Source organism: Populus trichocarpa, chromosome 1 (assembly GCF_000002775.5).
Source record: "Populus trichocarpa isolate Nisqually-1 chromosome 1, P.trichocarpa_v4.1, whole genome shotgun sequence".
NCBI lineage: Eukaryota > Viridiplantae > Streptophyta > Magnoliopsida > Malpighiales > Salicaceae > Populus > Populus trichocarpa.
Genome location: NC_037285.2, coordinates 42,033,979 through 42,052,769, shown reverse-complemented (window position 1 = coordinate 42,052,769; position 18,791 = coordinate 42,033,979). Strand labels below are relative to the sequence as shown.

Below are 18,791 nucleotides of genomic sequence, written 5' to 3'. Positions count from 1 at the left end.
GTTACCCTTAATTAGGACAACATGTAATAGGATCAAAGCATAACATTTCATATATAAGATAACTTAGTGATCTTAAATCTAAGAATTAGTTACACAATCATCATATAAGTTTTTCCATAGATACAAATGATCTCTTCATATAGAATTTTCATACGAGCGAGTTCAGTGTACATGTTATCTGATAAGCACCTATATATTAGTTTTAATTATCTCTCATACCTCAGCTTCTAAGAATAGTTGCTTCTTTTTATAAAAAAAAAAACATAATATGTATCAATATCAATAACTTTAATTAATGTTTAATCTTAGTAGAGCATTAACGTATTTATGAACAATACTTTGATGCAATAAAAATATCATGATTATAATAACTTTATAATTTCTTTTAAGTATTTTTGTCATGATATCTTTATTTTTACTCTACATTCATTAATAAAATATTTAATAAATATTAAAAATAAACAAAACTTTTAATTAAAAATTAAATTTGATTATATAAACAAAGTCAATCAATTATATAAGTAAGTCATTGGCTATAAAGTTTGTTAACCAAAGTGAGTAATCTTGTTATAATTGTTATCTTCGTAACACAAAGGTAATGTAGTGGACTGTTAGATGTAGGGGTGATCATTTTCGGTTCGGTTCGGTTTTTATCTATAATAACAATCAAATTAAAATTAAAAAAAAAACAAAAAAAATACCAAAACCGATTCAAACTAACCGGTTTCGGTTCTGTTTTTTATGTCAAAAACCCAAAAAAATCAAAACCAAGATAAGCAATGCAATATCATTAAAATATGTACTTAATCACAACACCATCTTCACTGTTGCCTTGCATCTAAAAAAACAACCAAGATATTTACAAGAAATTAACTATTTGAATAGGCTCTTAGTATAATTCACTGCAACTTTTGTAGATATACCTGCAGCCTTGGTAGCTGAGGCTAATAAAGCTTTATATGGTTGTTGCTCGACAGCTGTCTCCTTGGTAAGGATGACAACCCCGACCATGACTTGCACAGGGAGTGCTTTCCCTATTCTATGCCCACATACAGGGTAGTGAGGTGGTAGCCACACCTACCCCAGGAATATTTATTGAACTGGAGCATAACCAAAAAAGATAATCTTGTTGTTTCTGAAGCATTCTCAAGGTACGGACAAAAAACAACTGATAAACCTCATCCACAATTACAAAATAATAGAGAAAGAAATTTTATTGTGAAGAACTGAAAAAGAGCGCTTAGAGCCTTAGATGGACTCCTGCTAAGTGCTGAGGTTTGGGAGTATTGCTGAGATGCTAGATTTGAAGAGTGGAGATACAAATTGAAGAATAAAAAGTGGAAGGAGGCGTGTCTATGTGTCTTTAAGGGGGGGCGACTGCTAGGGTTATTGGGTTTAGGTTAGAATATAAATCATGTTCTTTGCTTTTCTTTTAACATGAACCTGGTTTGGATTTACCGGTTTCAACAGTACAAAATCAAAATTAAATTGAATTAAAAATTTTTTAAAAAATTTTAATTGGTTTAATCAGTTTTTTTATTGGTTAAATTTTTTCAGCTATTTATTATTTAATTTTCTCAATTTAATTAATTTATTGGTTTTTTTCTCACCCGATAGAATAAGAAAATAAAGAGTTTCTGGATGCACTTACTTTTTTGTCGGTGGATCAACACGACAGCCTAACTTTAAATGGCATGAATCAATTGACTTACAGGTACATGGATGACTGGAGAGAAGTACCAATCAGTCAAAACGAGAAGAATTATGGATGACTGGAGGTTTTGAGAAGAATTATTGGAGGTTTTGAGAATTATTGGAGGTTTTGAGAAGAATTATGGATGACTGGAGAGAAGTACCAATCATTCAAAACGAGAAGAATTATGGATGACTGGAGGTTTTGAGAAGAATTATGGATGAGGTTTTGAGAAGAATTATGGATGACTGGAGAAAAAAAAAAAAAATGATGTGACTCTATGAATTGATATTGTCTCTCCATGGCCTTGTCGTTCGAGAAATAGGATGGAGAATCTTTTATGAAAGGAGGGATGGTTGTCGGTGAAAGCTTGATTAGTAGACGAGTTCAATCTGACAACTATTGGTTGCCGAGTTCTATAGAAGGAGCAAGAGCTGAAACGAAAAAAACATATCCCACTCTCAATCTCTCTCTCTCTCTCTCTTTCACTCTAGCTATCTCTATGGCATCACCGAACCCTGTAAAGATACTTGATATCTGCGAAGTGGCTGCCGCTTATGACTCTACCAAGTCAGCCACCGAAACAATACTCTCTCCTACTTTTTTTGAACTGACATATCTCAGATTTCCCCCATCTGAGTGCCTCTGCTTCTTCAAACTTACTGATTCAAACCCTACCTTCTTTCACTCTGTAATTTTCCCCAGTCTCAAAAAATCACTTTCCCATGCACTCCTCCACTTCCTCCCTATCGTCGGCAGCCTAACATGGCCCCCTGAATCCTCCAGACCCATCTTTGTTTACCATCCTAATAACGATTCCGTTTCAGTTACACTTGCCGAGTGTAATGGTGATTTCGATCGCCTTATAGGCAATGGAATCCATGAAGCTGTTGAATCACATCCTTATGCTCCCCAATTCGTCGCAACTGAAACTAGGTCACCATTAGTGGTTTTACAAGTAACATTATTTCCTAACAAAGGCTTTTGCATTGGTATGGCTATGCACCATGCAATATTTGACGGGAAAAGCGCATCTATGTTCCTCAGAGCTTGGGCTTATACATGCAAATATATTGTCGAAAAAGGTGAAGCCCCACGTTTATTGCCAGCAGAAATCACCCCGAGTTTTGAATGGAAAAGTATCCAAGACTCCAAAGGTTTGGAGGAGGCGTACATTAACTTGTGGGCAACCATGGGGAAACGGTTAGAATCAGGTTCAGACTCGAACCCAAAAAGTGTGAAGCCGTTGACGAAACTTGAAGTGCAACCTAACTTGCTTCGAGCAACCTTTCATTTATCTAGTGAAGCCATTAAGAAGCTTAGAGAAAGTGTGTTGCGTTATCACCCGGAAGCAACAGACCCTACAGAACGACTTCATCTCTCCACTTATGTTCTGGCATGCTCTTATGTATCGATCTGTCTTGTCAAAGCAAGAGGAGGAGATGCCGACAGAGAGGTTTATTTTTCGTGGTCAGTGGATTGTAGAAGTCGTTTAGACCCTCCTCTTCCACCAAATCATTTTGGTGACACTATTGTGGCTCATCACATAGTTTCTAAAGCCGGAGATTTTATGCAGGAAAATGGATTAGCTATTATAGCCGAGAAGCTTAGCGCTTCCATAAACGGATTGGAGAAGGGACTCCTTGAAGGTTCAAGTGAGAGGTTTGAGATGTTGTTAAGTTTGGGACCAGAAGTGCGACTAATTAGTGTTGCTGGAGCGACGGGATTAAAATTTTACAACACTGATTTTGGATGGGGAAATGTCGATAAGGTGGAGCTCACATCCATAGATAGAACTGGAGCGTTTTCAGTGTTGGATATTGGAAATGGAAGTGACCGAAGAACTGAAATTGGCGTGGCTTTGAAGAGGCCTGAAATGGAATCTTTTGCTTCTTTTTTCTCTAATGGCGTAGAAGTTATGCCTCTCAAGCAAATTTAATGAAAAGAAAGAAAAGAAAGTTTTCTGTGTGAGATTGGTTTTTGTATTTTCAGTTGAAGCTCCATATCAATTACCTAGTTTGGTGTTAAATAAAGGAGACTAGTTTTGGTCAGTGGGGAGAGATGGAAAGACTGATTCATAAGTTTAAGCTTGTGATTGTTGCACGGACGTAACCAAGAATAACAAAAACAACCAAAAACATGGAGTTTGGAGTAGTTTGGAACGTCACCAAAAATGGCTTGAAAAGGGGAACGATCACTACCAGAAATTCACTTAATACTAACGGAATTACTGACGGAATAATTTTGTTGGTAATTTGAGGTCGTCATTACCGACCGAATTTAATCCGTCGGTAGATACCGACAGCCAAATTCTGTCGGTATATACTGACGGCATTATAGACGGAATGTTGAGAATATAAAAAAAAGGGTGGTTCGTTGACGTGGAGGTTATTGTGGATATTTTTTACCGACAGAATCACTAAGGGATTCAAAATGTCAGCTCCGTACGGTGACGTGACCGATTCACCGATGTAAATGCCGACGGAATCACCGAGGGATTCAAAACAGCAGCTCTGTACGGTGACGTGCCATGTTTACCGTCAGACTAGCCGACGGAATCACAGACGGAATATGACCGTCGGCAAAAGTTAATATATCCACTCGTTGTCGATCCTCTCCTCCCCTATTTCTCCTTCTTCTTCCCCATCTCAACTCTCCCCAACTGCAAACAACCAGCCCCCCCAAAAAAATCTCCCTCTTCTCAGCACAACAAGTCATATTTCTTGAAGTCTTCTCGTCACAGCATCCGTATTCTGATTTACCGACGGATTTTTATCAGTTTTTGTAAGTAATTCTATCTTTTTAAATTTTAACATTTAAATGTGAATTTTATTGATTTTTTAGTATATATATTTTGTTAGTAGATGTACATGTTTTATTGTTATTTCTCAAACAAACTTGTAGTGTATATATATATATATATATATATATATATATATATATATATGAATGTATAATTTTATACTTGTTATGGTTTGTTTTAGATTTTGTAAGATTGTATTTGTTTGTAAATTGTTGAAACTTTATTGAATTACCGAATTATATGTGTTGTTTTGAAATAATTAATAGCTTGTTTAATAGGTCCGTTTTAATTTTTATCATTAATGGTATTGCGGAGGTGTAATTTTCATAAATTGATATATATGTATTAACTTGTATGGACGTTGATAATTGATAATGAATATTTAATATTTATGAAAAGTTGTAATTGGTTTGTTGGGTAATCTCGAAGTAAACCAATATTTTTGCAAATTTATTTACCTAACATAATTAATTAATACATGTTGTCATTATACTTTTATAGAGGTTCGATAGAAGTCATGGATGATCGTTCATGGATGTATCGAGATTCACCCCAAGGATTGCGGAGGATGGATTATTGTAACGGGGTTCAGGGTTTTATTAATTTCGCAACATTTATTCCTAGAAATTTTACTAGAGGCGGTATTAGGTGTCCATGCAGGAAGTATCAAAATAAAAAGTATCTGCATCCAGATGTTGTAACGATGCATCTTCTACACAAAGGGTTTATGGAGAATTACCAGTGTTGGTATGCACACGAAGAAGTATTTGTTAGTAAGAGGAGAATGAGAGAAAGGGTGGTTGGGTCAACTTCTAGTGCTAGCAACGTGCATGAAACGGCAAATGACAACACTAATCCTTACATGAATATGGTTATGGATGCAATGAGAATGAATCAAGGTAATGTCAGTCAATGTCCAATTGTAGAAGAAGAACCTAATGTAGATACAGCTAGGTTTTTTGATTTGTTGAAAGATTCTGACGAACCATTATGGGATGGCTGCACGAACCACGGTAAATTATCGGCCGTAGCACAGGTGTTCATCATCAAGTCAGATCACGGGTTGAGTGAGGCCGGGTATGACAAGATTATTGAATGGGCGAGAAGCATTTTACCTGAAGGGAACATGCTGAAAGAGAACTTCTATGCTGCGAAGTCCATGATGAAACCCCTCGGTTTAGAATACTAGAAAATTGACATGTGCCCTAACTTCTGCATGTTATACTACCTTGAAAATGCTGAGATGACCGAGTGCATGACAGGCGGGCATTCCCGTTACAAACCCAGAACTGGTAGGGGAAAGACTCTAGTGGCATATAAAAAACTTAGATACTTCCCAATCACATCTAGACTGTAGAGGTTATTCATGTCATCAAGGACTGTTGAACACATGACATGGCACCAATCACATGATGTGGATGATGGAGTGATGGTGCATCCTTTTGACGGCGAAGCGTTGAAACACTTTAACAGTGTGCATCCTCACTTTTCAGCTGAATCAAGGAACGTGCGTCTTGGGTTGTGTACAGACGGATTCAACCCATTCGGATCATTTGCTGCTCTTTATTCTTGTTGGCCGATCATACTGACGGTTTATAACTTGCCACCGAGGATGTGTATGAGGCCGGAGTTCATGTTTTTATCTATGGTCATACCAGGTCCGAGCAGCCCGGGCCGGAATATAGATGTTTGTCTTCGACCATTGATTGATGAGTTGGCACAGTTGTGGTCCTCCAGAGCTTTGACTTATGATTTATCGAGGAAACAAAATTTCCTTATGATGGCGGCTTTGATGTGGACTATCAATGATTTTTCAACTTATGGAATGCTTTCTAGTTGGAGCACGCATGGAAAACTAGCATGTCCATACTGCATGGAAAACAACAAGGCATTCACGCTAAGAAACGGAGGTAAAGCTTCTTCTTTTTACTGTCACCGTCGTTTCTTGCCACATAATCACAGGTATAGAAAGAACAGAAAAGATTTCTTTGTTGGCAGAGTTGAAAAGGATGTTGCACCCCTGCGTCTTTCTGGTGAAGAATTGCATGATGTTGTATCAGATTACGGTGACATTGTGTTTGGTCTCCAATCAGGTAAGCAGAAGTTTCCTGGTTTTGGTTTAACCCATAATTGAGTAAAGCGAAGTATCTTTTAGGAGCTTCCTTATTGGAAGACCAATCTTCTCCGTCATAACCTTGACGTCATGCACATTGAAAAGAATGTGTTTGAGAACATTTTCAACACCGTCATGAATGTGAAGGGGAAGACAAAGGACAACATCAAGGCTAGATTGGATGTAGCTTTGTTCTGTAACCGTAAAAATATGGAGTTGGTTTGTGATGAGTCACGGGTCGCAAAACCAAGAGCAAGCTTTGTGTTAGAGAAAAATGCACAACTACTAGTCTACAAATGGCTTAAGAGTTTGCGTTTTCCGGATGGACATGCCTCGAACATATCAAGGCTGGTTAATATAGAGGAATGCAGATTGTATGGAATGAAGAGTCATGATTGCCACGTGTTTATGCAAACACTCATCCTATTAGCTTTTCGTGATTTGTTGCTGATTAGTACTTAAAAGTGCATTTTTATCATGATTTTATATCATCATTTTGCACTTGAAGTATCAATAGCTCCTTAACTAAAGTATGTTTTATAATAACAAGTCTGATACCATAAGATACCTTTAATTTATGGTAAATGTTCATCTTAAATGCAGGCCTATCACATAAATGAAAGGATTGATTGATGAGTTTAAGTACGAAAATTGAAAGGACAAAGAGAGGGCCAAACTTAGAAAAGAGATGCTGGTTCAGTCCAAACTGGAACACTGTTTCTATATGGTACAAATTTGTATTTAAATAGTAACAAGTATACTGTCAGAGCAATAGCTCTAACGAGATTAACACGATTCTTTTTCATTCTCTGTTCTCTTCATGGCCGACAACAACTCTTCCACACCAGCAACCCCTACAATCACCACCTCGTCCAATGATAATGTCATTCCTCTTGTTGCTCTTACCAGTGGCCAACTACCTCTCAAACTCACTCACTTGAATTATCCTTCCTGGCGTTCTCAATTTAATTCTCTTCTCTTTGGCTATGACTTGCACAGTTTCATTAATGGAACTCATACTTGCCCAGACCGCACCTCTGCCAACTTCTCTCCATGGATGCGCCAAGATCAGCTATTGCTACATGCCATCCGCATTTCCGTTTCTGACTCCATTGCTCCTCTCATTGCATCTAACTTCAACTTCAAAAGAGGCATGGGACAAGCTTACTCGTCTTTATGCTAGCCGATCTCGGTCACGTGTCATGAGTCTTAAGGAACGTCTTGTTCATCCTCGTGACTCCTACTCTCTCAGTGAATATCTTTGTTCTATTAAAACCACTGCTGACGAATTAGCACTCATCGATACTCATGTCTCTGATGATGATATCACCATTGCCATTCTTAATGGTGTTGGTCACGACTTCAAGGAACTTACAGCAGGTATTCGTGCTCGGGATCACCTAATCTCTTATGAAGAACTTTATGATAAATTGATTGATTACGAGGCATATCTGAAATGAGAGGATTTACGCACCACTCCATCAGTCCTTTCTGCCAATACTACTCAGCGTCACTCTTATAATTCAAATCGTGGGCATCAATCCACCTGATCCTCTACTCGCAAGGTTGTTTCACCACATCAGTTTTTTCCTCAATCCTCATGGTCATCTTCTCGTCAGCCTTTTTCTCGCTAGCAGAATTCTCCTTCGATCTTTATAACCTTTCACTTCACACCTCATATTATGGCCCTGATTCTATACTAATTGGTGATGGTACAGGACCTATGCACGGGGCAGACACTTATTCAAGGCCCGAATAAAAATGACATCTATGAATGGCCACAGACTATGCATGCTCAACCCTCTGCTATGGTTGGTGTCAAGACTTCAGTGCATGAGTGGTATAAGCGTCTCGGTCATCCTTCTTCCCGCACTCTTCAGTCCTTTCTCTAGACTTTTTCTTTCCCTGTCTCGTCCACACATGTGTGTTCAACATTGTGCTCATCTTGCCAATGCAATAAAAGTCACAAGCTTCCATTTACAGTGTCGTCTCTTAAAAGTCATAGTCCCCTTGAAATCATTTATACTGATGTCTACGGTCTTGCCCCCATTGCCTCCACTGATCAAAATAAATATTTTGTTATTTATGTGGATCATTTCACTAAATACATTTGGCTCTATCCTATTAAATACAAATTTGATGTGTACACTATTTTTCCCACCTTCAAGAATCTTGTGGAAAACTACTTCAAAACAAAAATCATTTCAATTTATTCGGATAGTGGGGGCGAGTTTCAAAAACTCAAACCTCTTTTTGCCAACTTTGGCATCTCTCATCTCATGACACCACCTTATACCCCTCAACATAATGGCACCGCCGAACGTCGTCATCACCATATCATTGAAACCGGTCTCACACTCCTTCATCAGTCTGGTCTCCCTCTTAAGTTTTGGTCCCATGCTTTCCAAACTGCCACCTACCTTATAAACCGACTTCCCACACCTATTCTAAACAATTGTTCCCCCTTTAAAGCCATTTTTGGTGACGTTCCAAACTACTCCAAACTCCGCGTTTTTTGTTGTCTTTGTTATCCTTGGTTATGTCCATACAACAATCACAAGCTTGAACCTCGTTCACGTCCCTGTATCTTCCTTGGCTACTCCCTAACCCAAAGTGCCTACAAATGTTTCGATCCATCCACAAATCGTCTCTTTATATCTCGTCATGTGGTCTTTGATGAATCAGTCTTTCCATCTCTCCCGACTGACCAAAACTAGTCTCCTTTATTTAACACCAAACTAGGTAATTGATATGGAGCTGAAACTAAAAATACAAAAACCAATCTCACACAGAAAACCTTCTCTTCTTTCTTTTCATTAAATTTGCTTAAGAGGCATAACTTCTACCCCATTAGAGAAAAAAGAAGCAAAAGATTCCATTTCAGGCCTCTTCAAAGCCACGCCAATTTCAGTCCTTCGGTCATTTCCATTTCCAATATCCAACACTGAAAACGCTCCAGTTCTATCTATGGATGTGAGCTCCACCTTCTCGACATTTCCCCATCCAAAATCCATGTTGTAAAATTTTAATCCCGTCGCTCCAGCAACACTAATTAGTCGCACTTCTGGTCCCAAACTTAACAACATCTCAAACCTCTCACTTGAACCTTCAAGGAGTCCCTTGTCCAATCCGTTTATGAAAGCGCTAAGCTTCTCGGCTATAATAGCTAATCCATTTTCCTGCATAAAATCTCCAGCTTTAGAAACTAAGTGACGAGCCACAACAGTATCACCAAAATGATTTGGTGGAAGAGGAGGGTCTAAACGACTTCTACAATCCAGGAATGAGCCATTTCTGTGCCAGGAAAAAAACAAAAGGATAGTAGGTGAGCTTGCTACTTAGCATGATGTTCTTCTTCTCGTTTTGACTGACTGGTACTTCTCTCCAGTCATCCATAATTCTTCTCAAAACCTCCAGTCATCCATAATTCATCCATGATAAAAATACTTAATAAAAAACTATATAAAATTATTATAATTATAATATTTTTATTATATTAAAGTATTGTTCATAAATATTTTTAGTTAATGTTTTATTAATATTAAATATTAATTAAAATTGTTGAAATTAGTACAAATTATATTTTTTTTTATAAGAAAAGGTTAGAGGCTTGACCTTTAGTTAACCAATCATTTTCTATTTATATGTGTAGGGCAATATATATTAGTAAAGATAAAGATTATAACACTAAAGTAGTGCCTATAATATTTCCTATATATATATTCTAATGTTTTTTATATATATACATTCTATAAATGGATAGAAGTTGCATTCAAAGTTTTTTTTTGTCCAGAAATGTATTAAAATAATATTTATTATTATTTTTTAAAAATTTTATTTTTAACATTAGCACATTAAAATCTTTAAACACTTAAAATATTAATATTAAGTAAATTTGTTTTTTAAAAAATTAGCTTTTAGCCAAACGGCCCCTTGATCCTTATCTCTACGGCTTCCCTCTATTTATATTGTTTAGATCCCTTAAAAACAAAAATATTGCTAGGAAATTTTTTATTGTTTTTTATTGATTTGTTGATTTCTAATTAATTAAATTTTTTATTTTTAATGTGCATGATATCTTTCCTATAATTTTCCAATTTTTTTTAATTTCTTATCTATTTTTCATATTTTTCTTTTTTGCATAGTCTTCCACTATTTTTTAGTCCCTAATCATTTTAGACTATTTTTTTAGTTCCTATAATTTTCCAATTTTGTTTAATTTCCTCTACTTTTTCATGCTTGACTCCAATTTGGCTCCCTAAATTATTTATATTCTGTTTCTGTTATATGTATTTACCTATTCTATTAGGCAAAGAAAGTAACAACAATCCAAAGTAACAAAATTTTTTTTTCAGGAAAAAAATTATCTTTAAAAATACATAGAAAAGCTAGAAGTAAAAAATAAATTATCACATCTTTCTTTTGTTTTCCACAATTTTATTGTGTAATAACTTTTTTGTTATTTATAAAGCAAATCTCGAATAAATGAATCATTTAATTATTATTCAAGAATATTAACAAAATGGATAATATAAATTATTAATACACGGCTCTTTATTTTTTAAAAACACAAAAAGAAATTAAATGTAATTTTTCTAATTATCATAAACGGATTTATTTTTCTTTTACTCGTAGCTTCATCCTGAAGTCTCCAGTGACACTTTCCTTGTCTATGTAATTATTAAGAATAGTAGAAAGTACACATTGATTAACACTTTTGTTTGACAACAATCGTATTAGACTTTTATTACACATTGATTGACACATTAGTCTGTCGTCTACTTATCATGCTGTCCCACTTCCATAAAAGATTCTCCATCCCACTTCGCTAGAGGAACGACAAGACCATAGTTAGTGGTGTGATTTTGTCATGTGAATTATTCACTAGATATAAACATGCCTAAAATTGTTTTGAGCATCCAATTATGATTGGAAGATATTTGAGAGTTTATTTGATTTTATATTTTAAAAATATTTTTAAAAAAGATTAATTATTATTTTTTATTTCAAATTAATTTTTTTGATGTTTTTCAATTGTTTTGATGTGTTTATGTAAAAAATAAAAAATATGTTCTAATTACGAGTAATTTTTTTTTTGAAAAGCAACCGTTATTACAGTCCTAAACACCCATTTAATGTTGATTAGTAACTTCACAGAGAGGGGGGTGAACATCTTCGGGTCAAGCTCTTATGTTCAGTAATGGACGTCTTCTAGATATGTTCTAATTACGTGGCCCCTGCTACATTGTAGGTCAACCTTTTATTTTCTTAAAAAATATCAAAAAAATCTAAGACTCAAGAGCGTTGGGTCTGGCTACAACACCAGACCCAACAGTAAATATTTATAATATTAATAATAATATTTAACTTGTCTGGCCAAGTTCTTATATTTTTTAATCTTTTTAAAAAACAATTTATGGTTTTTCTTCAATAGTAATAATAGTTTTTTTTGTTTTTTTACTAATGATAATGACGACGACGATGATGATAATAATAATAATAATAATAATAATTGATTAGTGGTGGTGGTGGTGGTGGTGGTAATAATAAAAATTGATTAGTGGTAGTAGTAGTAGTAGTAATAATAATTGATTTTAATCTTAAAATCAAATCAATGTTTTTTTAAGCGAGTCAAGTCCAAGATAGTGTGGGTCCACCACGTATGCCGAAACCACTACACTTGAACTTGGCAGCGGTCAAGTCCAAGGTAGCGTAGGTCCAATGCGCATTCTAAATCCACTACACTTAGACTCCAAGTTCACGGTACATGGACTTGGCTATTGGCCAAGTCCAAAGGACTCCTAGACTTAGTAGACAACCAAGTCCAGGGTATCGTGGGTCTAGCACGCATGCTGGACCCACTACACATGGACTTGGCAGACAGCGAAGTCGAGTTTGCAGTTGGCCAAGTCCAAGGTAGCATAATAATATTTATACCTTGGACTTGGCCAACTGCAAAGTCTTAGTACCTTGGACTTGGATGATTGCCAAGTCCATGACCACATGAGTTCAAATTTAAGTTTTTTTTCAAAGTTTTCATAGTTTTTAATTTTATCTTTGAAATCAAATTTAAGATTTTTTTTCTAATAGTAAAAATATTCTTTTAAAAAAATCATTAATAATTTTATATCTGAACGGTAAAAAGTCCCTCAACACATGCATATTCTCCCCCTTCAAGGACATGGTAGTATTTTCATTTTTTTTTTAAAAAGACAAAGAAGCCCCTAACCAAACGGTTAAGAACGGATGTGAAGAAACAACATACTCTAAGATTGAAGCATGACAAATAGGTTCTTAAGATTAAGCGCAAAGTGGACAGATCTATTGAAAGGTATATGTGACTAAGGGCTTTACATAAAAGGAGGGAATCCATTATGAGGTTCGTAGACCAGTTCTTACATTCGTCTCCATTAGGCTCATTCTAGCCATTGTCGCACATCTAGCTAGATCTAGAGCTCAACCAAATGTTAAAACTGAATTTCTTATTTTAATGGGGATCTTTATGAATAGATCTAAATGGACCAATCCGTCAGCTTATTGTTAATTCTAAAATAAGATTTACCATTTTTACTGCATGATGCAAGATTTAACATAATTAGAAGACAAAATACATAGAATAGTAATGTATGCTTGTTGCGATGTCGCGGTCGCACAAATTAATTACCCTATCTTCAAACACAACACACAAGATAGTATAGAGCAAGCAAGGGGTCGATCCCACGAGAAAGATTCAAGTCAGATTTTTATGCTAGATGATATGCAATTTGGGGGGGTTTGGACGTTATCTAGGCTAAAGCAAAAGAAAACAAAAAACTATCAAACAAAATTTAATAAAATCAGAAAATTATCAAGAGAACAAACATTGGTCACAAGCACATATCCACCTACAGAAATCAGAACTGATCATGAAAACGAAACATCAATTTATATTCTGAATATTTATCTCTTCTTAACATTGGTTAGTTAACGGATCCGCCATATAACTAACCCTAACCATCAAACAACCACAGTGTCCGCACTAGTAATTTAATTCAATGGCAACCTTAAGAACTAGATAAGTTGATTAATCAAGAAAACATAATTGTCCGCAGTCTATGTTTGATTTGATTGAATGTTCTCCCTAAGATTAATAACGTAGATCCGCCACAATTATTAAACTCAATTGCTTCACAAGTTCATATACCACAACTCCGGTTTTGATATCAAACTTAGCAATAGATTGTCTACAATAATAACTTAGAGTCCGCTCTAGCAATTAAAATAAACAATCATAGGAAAAATAAGCATAGGAGAACAAACATATTCATCATATAAACTGAAAAGAAAAGATAAAATAAATCTCACAGTTCTTGAAATCTGAAGGTTTCCGTGTCCTTGCAACCAAGAAAAAGTGTTTAGCCTTACATGTTTGTTGAACAACTAATCAAAAAGAAGGAAGAATGCATAATTTAGGGTTTCTTAGAGGAAGGGGGCGTTTTTCTCTTCTTGGCTGGCTGCCCCCTTTCTTTTCTCTATTTCTTTTTATATGTTAAGAAACCCTAGTCCCTATTTTACAAAATAGTCCTCCTTTAAGTTGACAGTTTACATTTAAGTACTTCAATAACTATTTTCCTAAAAAGAAGAAATAGCCTTGCATTAAATATTCAAGATTTGACTTAGAGGAGCTAAATTGCTGAAATAAAAACTTGGACGCTGGTTTAGATGCTTCGAAACATAATTTAGACATGTTCCTTCACGAAACCTGTTTGCTGGCAGAATTCAACTGTCATCTTTGGAAAATCATATCTCCCTCATATGACATCTTTTTTGGCTGAAAGTTTGAGCGTTTATATTACTGTTGGTTAGGAATCCAACAAAATTAAGTTTGCATCAATTTGACTTCTGTAGCTCTAGATATTCAAGTCGAAATGGCCGAAGGTCAACACTGGCAGATTGTGAGATTTGACTTTGAAAGCTGCGATTTCCATGATCTTCCTTATTTTATTTTCTTTCCTTAGATTTCCAGAAAGGTATGGATGTTAGCTTTTTAGTGCCACTAGAATCACTTCATTTTGACCTCTAGACCTCATGCTCTGCACAAAACATCGACTGAAGGTCAAATCTTCCAATTATCTCCAATTTACTCATTTTTGCATCTTTCATCCAAAAGTGCCTTCAAAACATAAAACAAAGAATATCATGGCATTTTATATATAAAACATAGGCAAAACACTAGTTAAGTGTGGGTGAAACTATCGAATAATATGGTTGCATCAATGCTACTGTTGTATACCAACACACCGAACAATAAAAACACTAATACAAAAGCCTCATGATTCAACAAATGGAAATGAATAAGCGCTTCCAAATTTTTTTTAATACAAAAGTGAGGAATAGAATGTAGCTCTTCCAGCAACTATAGCAACATGCATGTTGCCTTGGACCTGACAATCTTGCATAATAGAAAAGGTGAATGTTATTGTGTTTATAAATTGTTGGCTTAGCCAATGTTGTCATATTGGTGGAACAATACCTTTGATTTGGTTGAAGCACTTGTCTTTTGTTTCTTTGGAGGGTCATTAGCTAATTGACTTGCTTGTGCTTGGGCAACTTTGCTTAATGGCTTGCTTGGCTGTGAAATGCAGCAAAAGGACATTCCAAGCCATATTGGTGTTAGAATAATTTATGATGGACAATTAAAATGTGTAAAGTAGCAAAAAATTAATTAAAATGATGTTTTGATTTGGAGTGGAAAAGAGACAAACCTTTGTTGAACATAATTAGAATCAAAATGAAGTTTTCTTTTTATTTTCGCAACTAAACTAACATTATATGCCTGCTACATCCCAGGTGGAGTGATTGTCAATGGTGTAGTTGAGAGGCTGGATTGTTGTGCAATATTTGTTGGGGTAAGGGGATTAGATGGAGTGGTACGTGCAGTGTTTGACATAACAATCGATGTATTGGAAATTGCACCAATATTTGATGTTTGTGGTTGTTCTTGATGCATGTCTACTTGCTCAATTGGCACATCATCGAATACATTTGTCACAACAACATCACAGCAGTTTGTAGTTGATTGGAATGCTTTAAATCACAATTGAAAAATATATGTTTTGTTCAGCTTGCTTGCCATGGGTAGTGCGATAATTGAAGGGTCCCTATCATAAACATAGTGATGTGTTAATGATCCAAAAACATTTTATGCAACTTTACCAATCATGAGAAAGTTTGTAACATCCTTTTCATCAGTGACAACACAATTAAGGTGAAACCTACATAAATTGTAAAAAAGGTGTGTGAAAGTTAATACGTTTGAAAACATGCCACCGTGTGTGTATGAATCATGAATTGATTAGTACTTAAAAGTGCATTTTTATCAAGGTTTTATATCATCATTTTGCACTTGAAGTATCAATAATTCCTTAACTAAAGCATGTTTTATAATAACAAGTCTGATACCATAAGATACCTTTAATTTATGGTAAATATTCATCTTAAATGCAGGCCTATCACATAAATGAACGGATTGATTGATGAGTTTAAGTCTGGAAATTGAAAGGACAAAGAGAGGGCCAAACTTAGAAAAGAGATGTTGGTTCAGTCCAAACTGGAACACTGTTCGATCACTGGGTCATATCTGGAGCTGTAGATCTTGGATTTAGGTCTGTCTTATATGGATGGAAAGCTAAGACATAGGCCTAAAACTTTCATGGGAAGTGCAAGATTTAAAAAGGCCGTTTTTAAGTCCAAATTGTAGCAACAACGGAGAATTTCGAATCTGTCCTGCAGCCCAAACATTGTTCAGTGTTTAGGCCATATCTCGAGTTCTAGAAGTCCAAATGACCTCAACTTTTTTTTCTTGGAAAGCTGAGACAATTTCCTATAACTTTCATGATTTAAATCTATTCAAATTATGACGTTATCAATAATTTGTTTGGCAGACAAGAAGATAAGGATTGTCACCAAGTCAAGATGTGGTCACCCACTCAATAATTATTCAACAAATCAATAGTTCCGAATTTTGGCCTATAAAATGAGGCATTTGCCATGTATTTAGGCATCTTGGTTTTCAAATCAAGATCATGCTCTTGCTCTCTCTTTATATTTTGTAATGCTTAAGTTTTGCTTATATTAATCTCTTGTTTATGCTTTTCATTTCCTTTCCTTGTTTATTTATGTTTCTCTCTTTCATTATGTTTAGCTAAGTTTATCATGTCAAGGTGAAAATGTTACACTAATGGTGTAAGAATAAGTATAATATAAACTCAACATGGACCTTAATGTTTGATACTAACATGTTTTATATTTGTTATCTTGTTCACTTTTAATACTTTGCTTGTTAAATGGTTAATCTAGATTTATGTTGTATAACCCTTGGTACAACAAATACTTAGCACTTTCATAGCCCAACCGTATGGTATAACCGATACTTGTGCTATTCGAATAAGATAATTAATGTAATCATGTTAACAATTTATAATCTGATTGGAACCTCCTTTGTGTGTGGTTTCCAGTTCAATAATAAGAGTTTATGTTATACTTGTTTGAAATACCATTAGTGGATCCTCTAACCTTGACAATTGTTTTTATCATTGTTTAATCCTTATATCAATATCACATCTCAAAGCTCTCTTTATTATTATTATTAGTATTACTATTACTATTACTATTACTATTATTACTATTATTATTGTTGTTGTTGTTGTTGTTGTTTATAATTTATACAATTAACCTCCCTGTGATTCGACCCCAGTCTTGCCGGGTTATTTATTACTTCGACACTCCTGCACTTGGAAAAAGACATCAATCTTTTGGTCGTGTCATTTATCAATTAACATTAGATCGTTGCTTTATCCCGGATATGGGGATGTTACAATCTAAATAAAAAAAATAAGTGCAGATGTTAGTTTTAAATGGATATACTTGGATAATGAACAACAAAGTAAAGTTGTGTATAGGTTACATATAATATGGAAGTCTTGAACCCTTTCATAGAGAGAGAACATGTGTAAAGTCAATGAACCTGAGGTAATATCATGACACGGCAAGAGTGAGAGGATCAATGGCTTTGGTCTTGACGTTAGACTTAAGTTCGACAACCACGTCATTATCAATGACTATATTTGTTGATTTGTTTTCAGAGGTGTAAAGACCCTTAACTTCATAGTAGAGACCTTCAACTATTGCGCTAGTGAAATGAGCAACATCTCTTGCCTTTGATGATCCTTGAATAGCTCCACCTTTTAAAAAATAGTGGCAATTTAATGCAGAAAGAGATAAAAGTGCAATGAAAATTGAATTTGAAATAGATGACTGCATTTGCATTGTGAAAAAAACTAAACATGAAGTGAAAAAAAAGGAAGCATGAGTCAATATAAAACAAACAATAAAGTAAACATAACATTTAGTTTCAATGTTCATTGCACTTGAAAAAAACATGTATGTCAATTATTTTCTATTCTCTATATAAATAAATCATAGAAATATATGTTAATGGGAAGATAACAAAAAAAAAATAATCATACTTGATTGTCGATGAAAAGGCAATTAAAACTGATGACTTGTTTTTGAAATTTTGCAATCCATACACAACAAACTCGTGCTCTCATTAATGGATAAAAGGTGTAGTTCTTGATATCCTTAATCGGTTATATCACTCTCTTATGACAACGTTAATAACATCTTTTTAAACAATGTTCTTTGTATAGTTAACAGGTTTTTTTTTGTCATCAAGTGTGATTATCTTGAGTCCTTTTTTCAAAGTAACTCTTGAAAAGGCTATATAAAATTGGCCATGAGTGAAAACTTGGTCTTTAAAAAAAACCTCAGCAATTTTTAATGACTGTCCTTAGCTTTTGTTTATTATCATTGCATAGCATGGGCGAACAAAAAATTGTCTCCTCTTGATTATGTATGCACATTTCCCATCATTTACTGGGAATATAATTCTTGGAATGAACACATTGTTGCCAATTTTGGAACCTGTTATTATTTGCGCTCCAATGACTATCTCGGCTAGTTGTGTAACTAAAAGCCTAGTTCCATTGCACAAACCTGGTGACGGATTTAAATTCCGTAATAACATTATTGGCGTTCCTATTTTCAAGGAAAGTTTATGTGAAGGAGCGCCATTAAATTCAAGTTGATTGATAAATTCAACCGGGCACAGTAAATCAGCATTCTCAGCATTGCTTGATGAT

At 35.0% G+C, this 18,791-nt stretch overlaps 3 protein-coding genes across 4 annotated transcripts in view; 2 read left to right on the top strand and 1 right to left on the bottom strand.

The window, feature by feature from the left end:
• Positions 1-2,195: 2,195 nt before the first annotated feature.
• LOC18095534 (phenolic glucoside malonyltransferase 1) lies at positions 2,196-3,632 on the top strand. The gene has a single exon (XM_006370141.2). It carries the CDS (start codon positions 2,196-2,198, stop codon positions 3,630-3,632), a length of 1,437 nt encoding a protein of 478 aa, XP_006370203.2.
• Positions 3,633-4,268: 636 nt separating this feature from the next.
• Positions 4,269-7,200, top strand: LOC127904786 (uncharacterized). Its single transcript, XM_052449632.1, has 2 exons — positions 4,269-4,477; positions 4,998-7,200. Exon 2 carries the CDS (start codon positions 5,014-5,016, stop codon positions 5,683-5,685), a length of 672 nt encoding a protein of 223 aa, XP_052305592.1. The 5' UTR covers positions 4,269-4,477; positions 4,998-5,013; the 3' UTR covers positions 5,686-7,200.
• A 2,113-nt stretch (positions 7,201-9,313) lies between these two features.
• Positions 9,314-18,791, bottom strand: part of LOC18095531 (phenolic glucoside malonyltransferase 1) — a 93,079-nt gene continuing 83,601 nt past the window's right edge. For both annotated transcript variants that reach the window (XM_052449628.1, XM_006370138.3), the window contains one exon: positions 9,314-9,715. In XM_052449628.1, the coding sequence (XP_052305588.1) occupies positions 9,426-9,715 (290 nt within the window). In that variant the 3' untranslated portion in view covers positions 9,314-9,425. The remainder of the gene's footprint in view (positions 9,716-18,791) is intronic.